Source organism: Dipodomys spectabilis, unplaced genomic scaffold, assembly GCF_019054845.1.
Source record: "Dipodomys spectabilis isolate Male_0828 unplaced genomic scaffold, ASM1905484v1 ptg000095l, whole genome shotgun sequence".
Lineage (NCBI taxonomy): Eukaryota > Metazoa > Chordata > Mammalia > Rodentia > Heteromyidae > Dipodomys > Dipodomys spectabilis.
This window is the reverse complement of record NW_024870772.1, coordinates 34258603-34273462: the sequence shown is the minus strand read 5'-3', so window position 1 is coordinate 34273462 and position 14860 is coordinate 34258603. Positions and strand designations below refer to the sequence as shown.

The following is a 14860-nucleotide window of genomic DNA, read 5'->3' as shown; positions in this document are numbered from 1 at the left end:
TTTCTGGATACATGTTAAACATTCCAAGTACCTAATTTGGAATCTGTCTTCCAGAAGTTATCTGAATCCTATAATCCTGGTTCTTCAGGAGGCTGAGATCTGAGGATTATAGTTTGAAGCTAGCTTGGGCAGACAAATTCCAGAGACTCTTATCTCCAAATAAGCAGCAAAAACAAGAAAGGGAGGTGTGACTCAAGTGGTAGACCATCAGACTTGAACAAAAAGCCAAGTGAAGCCATGTCTGGGTGGCTCATGCCTGTAATCCTAGCTACTCAGGAAGCTGAGGTCTGAGGATTGCAGTTCAAAGCCAGCCTGGGCAGGAAAGTCCATGAGACTCTTATCTCCAATTAATGACTAGCTCAACATGCTTGAGTGCAAGCCTTGAATGAAGGAGCTCAGGGACAGGGCCCAGGCCCTGCGTTCAAGACCCATGACCAATAACAGCAACAACAAAAGGAGCCCAGTGAGAGCAAGAGGCTCAAAGTTCAAGCCCTAGTACTAGCATACACAAAAAAAGAAAAATGTTATCAGCGGTAGACAGGTAAGTACGCTGGTACTGTTCTGCTGCTCCGTCATGAAGAATATCCTCTTAAATTAAAAGAAAACTGCAGCTTTTGGTTTATTAAAGGCTCTGCACAAATCTGTAGCTCTCTACAGCAAACGTATGCCTACTTCCACACCTGATAAAAAGAAAGAGAATCCACAGCATGTCTGTCCCTTGGTGTATCGTAAAACTGCCACTTCAGCCTGGAGCCTTTCATTTTTTAAAGCTCAGCTAACTGGGATTTTACCATGGCATCTGGGTTTCTTTCCCTTATTCATGGTATCATTTCAAAGGATCACAAATGGAGTCTGATCATTATCAAATGTTTCATATTTGCTACAAATGTGCCTAAAGCAGACAGAGCTCCCATTTCTGTCTATGGGGTTTGGATACTGATCCAGGAAAAGAATTTCATTTAACAATCTGTTCCCATTTCAGGCAGTTTTGAAGACAGACATGGAACTCTGCTGTGAGTGAGTGCTGAGCCATGCTGGTGAGGCTGATCAGTGCCAGCAGCTGTTCACAACGGTGTAATAATCCATGCGTCCCACTCTAACCTACAATGGAATTTATTTTTTTCACTTTTTATTTGGCAATAATTTCAAGATTACAGAAAGCTTACACTAGGACAAACAAATCCAAGAGACTCTGATCTCCATCTAACCAGTAAAAAGCTGGAAGTGCAGGGGTGGCTGTCAGCCTTGAGGAAAAAAGTAAGGGACAGAGCCCAGGCCCTGAAATCAAGGCCCAACACTAGTGTGCATGTGCGTGCACATGTGTGTGCACACACATAGATATTAGTCTGGTTTCCATACTGGTCAGTAGCAACATTTCCCCTGCTATTGCTGAGTCTCTGAGCAGATAATTTAACATGCAAATCAGCCAGTCCTTCTCAAAATAGATCTCTGCTTTAACGTACATTAATGATCCTTGTCTGAATCAATCTTGGATGGATACTAAGTAATAGTTTTCCCAATTCCATCACTCTGCTCATTTATTAATGATTAATAATTCATTATTCTCCAAGCAAGAGGCCAGCCTTCTCCCCATTTATTTACCTTACTTTTTAGGCATGAACTTATCCATCCCTTATTTTTACCCGGGTTTCCTTTCCACAGCATGAAGTTTTGTTCCCTAAAGTATTAACATTTATTCAATCCTACGATGTACCTAAAATAATTCAGAACTACTTCACCCACACTACTTCAAAAACCAGGATGTGTTTGAAGTTACTCCCTTCTCAGTCCTGACTGACAATATATAGTTAAGTACTATCTTCAAGTCACTTGATTCTTTCTATTCTTTATTTTTGTGATTATCTTTTTCACTTGAAATATACTTTGAGCTCTTTCCTGTTTCTTCTCCATCCTTGATAATGTATTTGTCCTTATTCATTTGATTTAGATTGATATTCAAAATTATTTGATTGTTTTATATATGTGCCAGTACTCAAGGCCTGGGTAATGTCCCTTAGCTTTTTTAATTCAAGACCGCACTTTACCACTTGTTCCACAGTTCAACTTCTGGCTTTTTGCTGGTTTAACTGCAGAAAAGAGTCTCATGGACTTTTCTGCCCAAATTGGCTTTAAACCCTTCTTCAGCTCTCAGCCTCTTAAAGTAGCTAAGATTATAAACATGAGCCACTGGTGCTTTGATTCAGATAATATAGTTTTCATCTCTAGAAGATGAAAGACTAGATTATTTCAGACTTATTTATATGTCCTACAGGTCTTTATATGGAACAGACTTATAAAACAAATATTAACAGCTTAATAGCTATGAATTTTAACACTATATTAATTCTGGAGCAATTTTAGCCAATGGATTTTTTTTCTCTATCTTTCTGCTGCTATACATGCTATTAATTTTGAACTGTATAAATGACAGTGTGAATTTTACTGGCTGTTGTATTTTTTTTTAATTTCTATGAACCTTGCTATTTGTTCACAGACAGAAGCTCGTTCCTTGGAAGTAGTTTGATCTTTGGGATGTTTTGCTTTGCAGATTAGTTTAATGGGTCTAGAGCAATGTTTAGTCTAGCGCTATTTCTTACAATTGATGTAAGACCTTCTAAGTATATTTTATCCAATATACTGTGAAACACAGGTTTTCTAATATGGATAGTGGGAACAGGGACTATCATGCCTAGGTCCATCTGAGGGTCCACCACTATTCCCATGAATCAATTTCTTTCCCATCCTTTAGTAACTTCCTCCCACAGACTTGCTACTGAACACTACCCTATACTTAGGGAGAATCCTCCACAGATCTCAAGGGCATTCTTTCTACAGCTATCTCCTTCCTGGAACTCTATCCTGCCCTGCAAACGATCTGCCATGGCATCTGGAAACTCTCAAGCTTCATCCTCTCAAGGTTTCACATGGTGCCTTCCCTTAAGCAATAGTGTACCTCTCTTCAGGCAGTCAGCCAGGGCAACCATTCACTTCATGTGGCCAGATGTCCAGTGCCTTAAAACCTTTCATCTCATGCATTATGTCCTTGTAAAGAGTCACTTCAAAGGAAAGAGCAACCCCTACCACTGTAACTTACTTCATCTTGGCCAGAAGCACAAGTACTTATCCTAGCTTTTGAATATAAATAGATGCAGAATTTAAAATCGCAAAGGATGAGAATGACTCCTTACCTTATTAAGGTATCATCATCCACAATGACTAACCATGCCACTTTGTCATGGCTATTATTCAAAAATCTTTCCAAAATGGCAAATGTTTTTCCACAATGACCTAAGAAAGGTAAGACAAAGAGTAAGACAAAAAAATGTATGTTCTGCTTTAACATATAGATGATTCATTATAAGTTGTTTTTGTTTAAAAGTGATAGAAGAAAGAGCTCGAGCATCAACAAGCACCTTAGTAACTTTCCCTAGAAGGTAGAACGTCATTTCTGGTTTTCTGTAATCTCTAGTTACCATAAGCATTGTGAAGCACTGTTATAAACTTCAGAGATCCTAAGGTCTATCCATTTCCCACCTGAATGTGGGGGAGAGATTACGAGGTCCTGCCAACAATCTGAATTTGAGGTTGACCTAGAATTACCTTCCACATAGAAAGACAAAAGCTGTTAGATTGTCACAGCAATTCACAGAGCGGGGCCTCTTTTCTTCTTAGACATTATTCTGAAGGAACTGTTGGAACTTGGGAAAGCACTGGGGTAAAATTGGAAGGCGACAGCTTCATTCTGTGGTAAGGACTTACTAGTATACAAATCATACAGATATAGCACCAAATAAAACAGAGCTAGTCTTTCAAATGCCAACAGATAAGTTCTAATGCTTCAGTAATAAAAGCTGGGGTCAAAATAAGATTAAAGCAGTAGGGGAAAATATTCAAGTTGATAGACAGGAATATGCCTCATTTTCTCATAAGTGTTTAGTGACCTGGAGGAGTCCACACTCATAAAATTCTTTGTATTAATTAGTATTAAGCCACTGGATTTAATAATACACATTTTTATGTTGTTTATATTTTTGTTAATATTACCGTATCTGTTACAGTATGTATTTTTGAAATGTATTGACTAATTTATGACATTTATAATTACTAACCTACTTCATGATTTCACATTTCTTTTAGTATAAAAAACAAAACAAATTAGCTACTCAGGAGGCTGAAATCTGAGGATCACGGTTCAAAGCCAGCCCAGGCATGAAAGTTTGTAAGACTCTTATCTCCAATAAACCACTCACAAAACCAGAAGTGATGCTATGGCTCAAGTGGTAGAGCCCTAGCCTTGAGCTGAAGAGCTGAGGGATAGTGCCCAGGCCCAGAGTTCAAGCCCCACAACTGGACAAAAAAATAGTAATAAAAAAACAAATATAGTAATAAGGCCAAACTAAAAATAAATGAAGAAATCACTCAGAAATGCATGAATGGATGAATGATTATAAATGTCAACTTAAATTGATGTTTTATAAAGTAAGGTTAAAAAAAAAAAAACCTCAATCTAAAATAGCCTCTTAAAAACAAACAGCAGCAACCTGTTCTACCCTGTAGTCTACTACTCAAGGCCTTACGAATGATGCTTGCATAAAACAATCCAGATAAACAGTTCTACAGAACAAGATAATCAGTTTAATCCTTTTCTAACCAGAAAAGTATATGAAAATTTCAAAAAAACTAAAGAAAATTTAAAAAAAAATTGTGGTGGGAACACTGGGCAAACATTAAGACAAAGAACATCTGATAAAAGGCCAGCCAAGTTTCTACTCCCACTCTTCGAAATGTACTCGTTATCTTGCCCATGTAATTGTAACTCCTCTGTACAGTATTCTCACAATAAAAAAAAAGGGGGAAGGTGGCTCACTGGTAGAGCACTTGCCTTGCATGCCTGAGGCCCGGGTTCAATTCCTCAGCACCACATAAGCAAAAAGAAAAAAGCCGGAAGTGGTGCTGTGGCTCAAGTGGTAGAGTGCTAGCCTTGAGCTGAAGAGCTGAGGGACAGCGCCCAGGCCCAGAGTTCAGGACCCAGGACCGGACTAAAAAAATAAATAAAAATAAATGTTTTAAAGCAAGAGGAAGTAGCAGAAGCCTGTAATCTGATATAGCTGAAAGGTAGCGATCAGAAACAGAAGTACATGAGACTCCGTCTGAACCAATGGCTAAACATGGTGTATGCCTGCCATGCTAAAGACAAAGAGAAGCACAAATAGGAGGATCACAATCCAGGAAGGTCTGGGCATAAATTGAAATTTTATCTGGAAAATAACCAATGCATAAAGGGGTGGGTGGAGTGGTTCAAATGGTGGGATGCCTCCCTAGGAAGTGTGTGCACCAGTTCAAACCCCAGTACCACACACACACACACACACACACACACACACACACACACACACACACACACACACACACACACACACACACACGGGTTTTAAATAAGCAAACCTCCCATCTGAAAAGAAAAGCAAATGTGCTTCTAACAATGTACTCGTCAAAGTAGTATCCCATATGATATTACTTACTCCACACTTACATGGTGTATATGCCACTCAGGTATAAGTATGAACTGATCTTAAGAATTAGGAAGGAAAGCTTCGTGTGGCAAGAGGACACATTAACTTGGTGCATCTCATTAATGGCCACAAAGAACTGAGAAAGTATAAAGAATCTATGGTAAGTGTTATATGTTCAATCACGGTGATACAACCTCCTAGCAAATACAACCCTTAGTTTACTGACAGTCTGTCTCTGTGCAGGAAGAAAATGGTTAGCAGAAAAAGAAAAAAAAGCAGACATGAAGCAGATAGGAAAATACTTGGGAACTATTTCATTTGTATTCTGACTATATTAACAGAAGGAGGAGTTATAATAAGGGGAGGAGTGAGTATTACAGACTCACCTCTATCTGTATTCGGAATTCCCAGATCCACAGTAGGGATGGAGCTTTCGACATAGTCACTGTAGTACTCAATGAGATGAGCCTCGTCCTCCCAGGTCCGCTTTACAATGGGTACTGGGAAAAAATGACAAGTGACAATCACAGGCACGGCAATAAACAGAAGCATGATCACCTGTTCCCCTCAGTGTCCCAAGGCAGGGCTTGCTTTCCTTCTGAGAACTTCTTCCTGATACAGCACAGGACTCAAGCTCTCCTAGGAACATTTTCAACATCCCTGAGTCTAGCATTTCTTATTTCTGGTCATAAATCTGCTTACTTCCATATTGTAGTTTTTCTAGTCTGCCTATACTATTGTGTTTGAGCAACATTTAATGGATTTTTCTCTTTTTCCAATTACTTATTTCACTTAACTGATCCATAAATAAAGTCTTAAAATGTGTTTGGGGCAGATGCAGAAATGTAAATACTTGGTGGTGGGGGAGGGCTCTGGGGCTTGAACTCAGGGCCTGGTACTGTCCTTGAGTTTTTTGGCTCAAGGCTAGCACTCTACCATTTGAGTCACAGCCTCCATTTCCAGGCTTAGGGTGGTTATTTGGAGATAAGATTCTTCCACATCTTCCTGCCTGGGCTGGCTTTGAACCGTACTACTCCTCAACACAGATATCTAGTCCCTTGAGTAGCTACGATTTACAGGTGTGCATCACTGGCACCCACCTTTAAAAATAGAAATACTTCTCAGGATAGAATATTCAGCATGGAGTAGACAAGATGTGCATTTCTACCTATTGTGCTTTTATCATATCTCTCAGATGTAAAGTTTTTTTCTTGGGTTGGTTTGGTTTATTGATGCCAGTACTAGAGCACAAACTAAGGGCCTTGTACTCTTACTTGGCTCTTTTTGCTCAAATCTGACACTCTACTACTTGATCCACAGCTCCACTTCTGGCCTTTTGGTGGTTAATTGGAGATAAAAGTCTCAAGGACTTTCCTGCCTGGGATAATGTCAAACCAGGATCCTTAGATCACAACCCTGTGAGTAGCTAGAAGTAAGGGTGGACTACCAGCAACTTTTTCTGTATTGTACTGAAGCACTAAATTCCTAAAGATATACTAAACCTTAAAAAATAGTCCAAGACAGCCGGGCACCAGTGGCTCATGCCTGTAATCCTAGCTACTCAGGAGACTGAGATCTCAGGCTCATGGTTCAAAGCCAGCCCAGGCAAGAAAATCCATGAAACTCTTATCTCCAATTAACCACCAGAAAACCAGAAGTGGTGCTATGGCTAAACTAGCAGAGCACTAGCCTTGAGCTGAAGAGCTGAGGGACAGCGCCCAGGCCTACAGTTCAAGACCCACGACTGACAAAAAAAAAAAAATACTCCAAGAGCCGGCACCAGTGACTCATGCCTGTAATCCTAGCTACTCAGGAGGTTGGGATCTGAGGATCGAAGTTCAAAGCCATCCCACACAGGAAAGTCCATGAGACTCTTATCTCCAACTAACCATTGAAAAACCAGAAGTGGTGCTGTGGCTCAAGTGGTAGAGTGCTTGCCTTGACCTGAAGAGCTGAGGGACAGTGTCCAGGCCCACAGTCCAAGCCCCAAAACTGACTGAAAAAAAAAAACTCCAAGATATATTTTCTCATATCAATAAAGAGAGAAATGCTTTCTTCCACATAAAACATTCTAGAATGTTTGCCATAGGGTATCTTAACATTGGAGCAAGGTACAAATTTTACTATCAAAGAAATCCCAGCTGCACAGAGAATGTAAGTCTTCTTCAGAGCATTCTAGACTAAGAAGGAGGGGTGTTTTGTTGCAAGGTACAGAGTGACACATTTTTACCATCTGTGAATTTACTTGCAAAAGTGTTTCCCATTAGGAATGAAAACAAAGTTGACACTGGAACATTTTTATGTGTTCAATCAAACAGATGTGCATCTGCTACATCAGTAAGGTCAATGATTGCTTTGATTTTTCAGGAGTTGGCATTTTTGATTGGCAAATAGACCTTTTGTCTCCATGTGAGAGTCACTGATCACAAAAGAGAAACCCTGATTATGAATCTCATCTCAAGAGAGCATGACAGGCACAGGAGTGTGTCATTTTCTCATGTGGAAGGCTGAGGTGTAGCCTAAGACTGAAAAGCATCCCCATGGCTAATGTAAAACAGCAACAGTTTGGGGCAAATTGAAACACCATCAGCCACTCAATAGGCAGAGGAAGAATTAAGCCAGTGAACACCTGACTCCTCTAGGCTCTTTAGTTATTAATATCATCACCTCCTCTGATTCCATCTGGCTGTATTTTATGCAGACCTCACCCTTTAAATAAACAGACTGCAGCCTCTTTTTATCAAAAAGAACAACAGGTACTAAACATTCCTTGTAATAAATTTGTTCTGATGTGCAGTAAAGATACCAAATGGGTTTCTTTTTTGGTATCCCGAAGGAATAAGGTGTTTGTGTTGAAGAGCTCAGAAAGCTAGGAAAAATAGAACTAAAGGCTGAGCTGATCTCAACTTAACCTCTTTAACAAGGAAGGCTGGCAGAAGACAGACTCACACCCATGATGGGGGGCACAGAAACAATGGCTGCCAGGTGGCACATGAGATGTGCATGCCACCTGAAGACTGCCAACTAAGAAAATGCTTAAGGTTTCCTGTCATCTCACATCGTGAAAAAGCTGTAAAACAAAAGCAACTACTCACTAGGTGCCCAAAGCACATGTCTGAAACCCTAGCCACTCAGGAGGCTGAGATATGAGGATCTGAGTTCAAAGCCAGACTCAAGCAGACAAATCTAGGAGATTCTTATCTCCAATTAACCAGCAATGAGCCAGAAGTGGATATGTAGCTCAAATGGGAGAGTGCCAGCTCTGAGGGCAGAACTTCAAATGAGAGTGTGAGGTGTACTGGTACATCACACACACACACACACACACACACACACACACACACACACACACACACACACTCAAGCACTACTCAAGCTGCAAAGTAAAACTCACAGCAATCATTTCCTTGATGATCTATAATCTTAAATACCATATGTAACACATTAACATATAATAATATAATAATAAAACTTAATACCATATAATCCTTTCAAAAATGTCTTTCAAACCCCACTAACTACTTGTATCTCAGAGAATGTTTCTGTTTTGCTGGTGTCAATATGTACTACTTGCTGGAGCCAAAAACTAAAATATATCTTGTATGTGTTTTAAAAATGTTCTATTGCTTTTCTATCAAATTCCAGACCAATTCTATTACACAAATGTTTCATAATTAAGGGGGAAAAGACAATATTTAAAATATTTTTAAAAATTTGGAACTTGATCTGTTTATCAATGAGAATAGTAATAAAATGAATTCAAGTCAGATACCAATGGCTCACACCTGCAATTTTAGCTACTCAGGAGGCTAAGATCCAGAGAATTGAGGTTTAAAGCAAGCCCAGGGAGAAAAGTCTGCTAGATATCATCTCCAAAGTAAACAGCAAACAAAGCGCTAGGCTGGAAGTATGGTTCAAATGGTAGAACACCAACTCAGCAAGCAAGCTGAGCAAGTTTGAAGTCCTGAGTCTAAACCCCACAAAGAGGAGAGGAGGGAGAGGAGGGAGAGGAGAGGGGAGGAAAGAGGAGGGGGAGAGGAGAGGAGAGGAGAGAAGAAAAGGGGAGGGGAGGGGAGGGGAGAGGAGGAGAGAAGGGAGGAGAGAGGAGAGGAGAGAGAGAGAAAGAGAGGGGGAGAGAGGGGGTAGAGAAAGAGAAAGAAAGAGAAACATGAAAGAAAAATGAAAGAGAAAGAAAGAAAGAAAGAAAGAAAGAAAGAAAGAAAGAAAGAAAGAAAGAAAGAAAGAAAGAAAGAAAGAAAGAAAGAAAGAAAGAAAGAAAGAAAGAAAGAAAGAAAGGAAGGAAGGAAGGAAAGGAAGGAGGGAGGGAGGGAGGGAGGGAGGGAGGAAGGGAGGGAGGAAGGGAGGAAGGGAGGGAGGGAGGGAGGGAGGGAGGGAGGAAGGGAGAGAAGAAAGGGGAAAACCCTAAACATATTTTCCATTGCCACTCAGTCCTTCATCTCCATCTGGGGAGAAGATCAACCCTAATAAAGTAGGAGTGTATGCTCACAAGCAACAGTACAGCCCACTCTTGGTTTTCAAAACTAAGTACAATTTCCTATTTACAGTGTTTTTCCTTCATTGTCATTTGGCCTTTGTTTCTCTAAGTATTTCTACCCCAAAGAACACAAAATAGGAAGAAGAAAAAAAGCATAACAGTAACAAAAACTAACCCACCCATGTATTCTTCTGACTGTGACAATATGTTTGGGCAGGGGTGGTAGTTTGAATTCGCACCTAATGTGTACTGTAGATCACATGTGTTCTGTTAGAAATAAAAGCAGTTGTGGTCCACTTTCAATACAAGGCATTTGATTCTGAGTGGAAAATTACTAGTCGCTTACTTGCATGGTGACTTGAGGATGTGACAATTCATGTATTTGAAAGTCTGTGGACAGATTAGAAGAGGGGAGGTGAATAGCAGAGAAGAATGAACTATAACAAAATAGGAAAATGGATAGAAACAGTGTACATACCAAAAAAGCACATACCCAGAAAAGATTTCCTGACACAAAAGAATAAGGGGGAGTGCAGATAGCCAAAAGTCCAAAAGCCCATTTCTAAAATTCAACCAATCTCATGAAGTGAATGTATTCAAGTCAACCAATAGAAAATATGTAAACTTAAGTCACAACTAGGAGAATAAATGCAAATCCCATTGTACTCAACCAATGTGGAACTTGGGGAGGAACCTCAGATCCTGGGGGATCACTTGCTTGTTCTAACAGCCAAGGCTGTGCCTGCCAGTCAGACAATCATTTTCCAAGACCACCCACTGATGTCTGGTTTGTACTCCCCGCACGCATGCCCCTGAGCTGATTCTCAGGCTTGAACTCAGGGCCTTGGCACCGTCTCTGAGCTTTTTTGCTGAATGCTGGCACACTTGAGCCACAGCTCCACTCCCAGCTTTTTGGTGGTTAATTGGAGATAAGAATCATGGACTTTCTTGTCCAGGCTGGTTTTGAACTTCCATCCTCAGATCTCAGCCTCTCGAGTAGCTAGGATTACAGGCATGAACCAACAACACTGGGCTTACTATACTTACCTTCAAGTCCATCATTTAAGCATGAATCGGTATGTTTTTCATAGTTCCAATTTTTTGTTATCTTCATTGCTACTGAAAGTGAAAAGCCAGCTCTTAGAGCTCTTGGCCAAATCCGAACTGACCTTGAGCATAGCAGGGTATCAACATAAATGTCAAAGCCAATTTATCAAACGGTGAGACTATAATATATCTAAGGAACTGTGAGCAGAGCTGTGACATGTAGAAAGAACATGGGGCTTTTGGAGCTAGAAACCCAAGTCTTGCTTCTCCTTTTCAGGAGGGGAAGCATCTATGCCAGTTGTCAATGATGTTTACAGTCAGCTTTTTCTACAATATCAAGTGAATAACAGTGACTATCACATCAGGATGAAGTGTTAACATGAAATTAGATGGTGAAATACATGCGAGAAACACACCAAACACAACAAAAACACTAGCAGTGAAAAGCCATTACTGTGGCACTGTTTTTGTCACTAATTAGTAGATTGTTCTTTGGGACAACTGGCTAGACAAGACTTCTAACAGAGAGGTGGACACCAGAGGCCTGTGCAGGCTTCACTTATGCCCAGCCAAGTTCTTAAAATGCTGCCAACTTAGACTATCTTTTCACATACTTCTAAGTTTAAAGAGGGCTGGCCACTGAAACCCAATTAAGATATTTATTGTCTCATGACTCAGTCACCCTACATTGAAATTAACAACAAATGATCAATGTATCCAGCTTGGGGAAGTTTCTCTGTAATGTTCCTAACAGGCTTTTAAAATTTTGTAATTTTAAATACCTTTGATTCAAAATCCAGCTATAAAAGCAGTTGATACATATCTGAATAAATCTCAATGTTTAAAAATACTACATTAAGATGAGCAAACTTTTATTTCTGCAGACCAAAATAAAAAATCCAGCAGTGATAGAGTCCCTAATTTTACTGCTTCAGTGTTCATCTGAAAAATGTATTACAAAGGTGAGTTCAACCAATAAGCCAGACTCCTGAGGCTCACACCTGTATCCTAGCTACTCAAGAGGCTGAGACCTGAGGATCCCAGTCCAGACAGACAAATCTAGCAGACTCTTAGTACCATAAACCAACTGCAAAAAGCTGGAAGTGAAGCTATGGTTCCAATGGGAAAGTGCCAGTCATGATCAAAGAAAGAGGGAGAGAGGGAAAAAGAGAGGGAGAGAGGGATGGGGAGAGAGGGGAGGGGAGGGGGGGAGAGAGACAGAGGAGGAGGAGAGAGAGAGAAAGAGAGAGAGAAATTATTGATTATAAGTAGCCTTTAATTTAGCTTGCTGTCTTAGGCAATATTGAACCCAAATCATAATATTGTTTATTTGGAAAGTATCTTCTACTTTAAAAATATAATTTGTATGCATCATATTACTTCCTAAAATATATAAATGAATTCCCCCCATCGTTCCAAATCCATAAAGATGACAGCTGGCTTAGAAATCTCTTCTACATAAATATCACACCCTTAGTACAATTGACAGTCTTTTCATGGGAAAAAAAATTAAAGTAGATGCCAAATTAGAAAATGTGAAAGACTGCCTCACTTTCAATATCAGAAAAAGTGTTGCTTGAAATGAGGTGTAAAATGGGAGAAATTATGTCTATTTATATTTAGGCTATTTTTGGTTTTAAAAAACATTATCCTAACAGAATTCTATAATGACACCAAAAATGAATGGAAACAACATTTATCTGTAGGCCAGGGTCTCCTGAAGAAGGGTTGCTGCTTCAAAGGAAACTTTTTATTTTTCTCCAATATATCTACTTAGAAGCAAATACATATTTTTATTTGAAAGAACCAAGTGGCCAGGCAATGATGGTTCATTCCTGAAATCCTGGCTACTCAGAAAGCTAAGATATGAAGAATGCTGGTTCAAAGCCAGCTCAGGCAGGAAAGTCCATGAGACTCTTATCTCCTTAACCAGCAAGAAGCTAAAAGTGGAGTTATAACTCACATAATAGTAGACAGTGTCCAGATCCAGAGTTAAGCCCCAGAGTTAAGCCCCAGTACCAACGCGCGCACGAACACACACACACACACACACACACACACACACACACACACACGAGAGGAACCAATGTGATATTAGAAATCAATATAAAAAGAAGAAACAGTCTTTGAACAAATTTCCTTTGTTGGCATTGTTAGCTTGAAATTCCAATTTCAGAGACTAATTCCAGACCCAACAAGTCCACACATGGCTTTACAGAATGAGTAGTTACATGTTATTTCCAAAATTATACAGCTGAACTTTACTATTTCCCCTTTAAAATGCTGCTCTTAGTAATACATAGAAGGACTTTGGCCACTCTTGTTTTAATACAAAATTGTCCTTAATTGGTCATGGTGATTGAAAGGTCCAATGAGAAATGTTGAATTCAATTCAGTATTTCACTTGTCAGTATCTCCTTTCCTGAGTGTGTATTTTTGTGAGCATATTTGTGGTGCTACTAGGGCTCAAATGCAGGGCCTTGCATTCTAGTTTAGCGTTTTTGCTCATGGCTGATGCTTTGCCATTTTAGCCATACCTTTACTCCAGCATTTTACTGGTTAGCGAGAGACAAGTGTTTTGAAACTTTTCTGCCCAATCTGGCTTAAAACCATGATCTTTAGATCTCAACCCCCTGAGTAGCTAGGATTACAGGTGTGAGCTACTATTGCCCAGCTCTGGTTTGTACTTTATACCAAAGGGTAGTTTAGATTTGAGAAGTTCAGTAGAAATAACCCAAAACATACTTCTATCACCATGAAATTTCTTGCATGTTTTTACTGCAACAAAAATATCCTCTTTCTTCACAGGTTTCCCCTAAAAAAAAAAAAAACAAGAAGAAAAAAATACAACTATGAGTCACAGAGTTATCTAACATTGTGCTATGTTAGATCTTACATACTCTGGAGTAGTTAGATCTTACATACTCTGGAGTCTTAATTAACCCATGTCAGGGACATCAAAGCTACTTCAGGGTGAAGTTTCTGGGGGAAAAAGGAACTGTAGTTCAGCTGACTATAGTCTCCAGAGTTGAAAGCCCTCGACCTGCATTCCAACCTACTCTAGCACAGGAGACTGCACACACAAGTTCTCCCACGCTCTACTCATTAAGAGAAAGGGAGTAATAGTCATTAGAAGGCTGCAATTAGTAAGCACATGGAAGGTCTTTCCTTTTCCCAGCTCAGGATTTTTAAAAGAGGGGAAAATGAGGGGCAAGTATTTAAATAAATAATAAATGACTCACTTTTCTGGTCCTGGCTTTACTTCGATATTATCTTTACGTAGCCTCTATTGACTACCCAAGTCTAGGCTAAGGATGTTCTGTACTCTGCCCAAGGTGATTACTTCAAAACCCCTTGAGGACGAGTGTCACAAAGACAGATGAAAGGGACCCTGAGAGACTGGTGGACAATGTGAACCCAAGCCCATCAAGTGCTACCTGTCTCAGGCTATAATAATACTCAGTCATGACTCCTCCATGCTGGTATTAATTTGTAGCAACACCCAACTCCAAATGCACAGCTCTCAAGGTACTATGAGAAGCACTGCAGAGCAAGTCAATTCCTCAGTATAACACTATGTGTGTGTGATATGTTGGTGAGGATGGTTATCTTTTAAAATTGCATACACAATCTTCTGTGTGACCAAGGTAGCTGAACATGTTTTCCCTTCTGCAGAAAAACTGTTACCTATCTAGTGAGTTTGGGAGGGGGGGGTCTTCAGGTTCATCCTTGAGACTGGACAATAGGTTTATTCTAACAGGGAAGTCCCCTCTGAAAGTTTTGAATAGTCTACTTGAGGGTCAAA

At 39.9% G+C, this 14860-nt stretch overlaps 1 protein-coding gene across 2 annotated transcripts in view; it reads right to left on the bottom strand.

The window, feature by feature from the left end:
• B3glct (beta 3-glucosyltransferase) overlaps nucleotides 1-14860 on the bottom strand; it is a 117419-nt gene that overhangs the window by 24120 nt on the left and 78439 nt on the right. For both annotated transcript variants that reach the window (XM_042685756.1, XM_042685757.1), the window contains exons 10-12: nucleotides 13801-13870; nucleotides 5900-6013; nucleotides 3189-3288 (exon numbers count right to left, since the gene is read on the bottom strand). In XM_042685756.1, the coding sequence (XP_042541690.1) occupies nucleotides 3189-3288; nucleotides 5900-6013; nucleotides 13801-13870 (284 nt within the window). The remainder of the gene's footprint in view (nucleotides 1-3188; nucleotides 3289-5899; nucleotides 6014-13800; nucleotides 13871-14860) is intronic.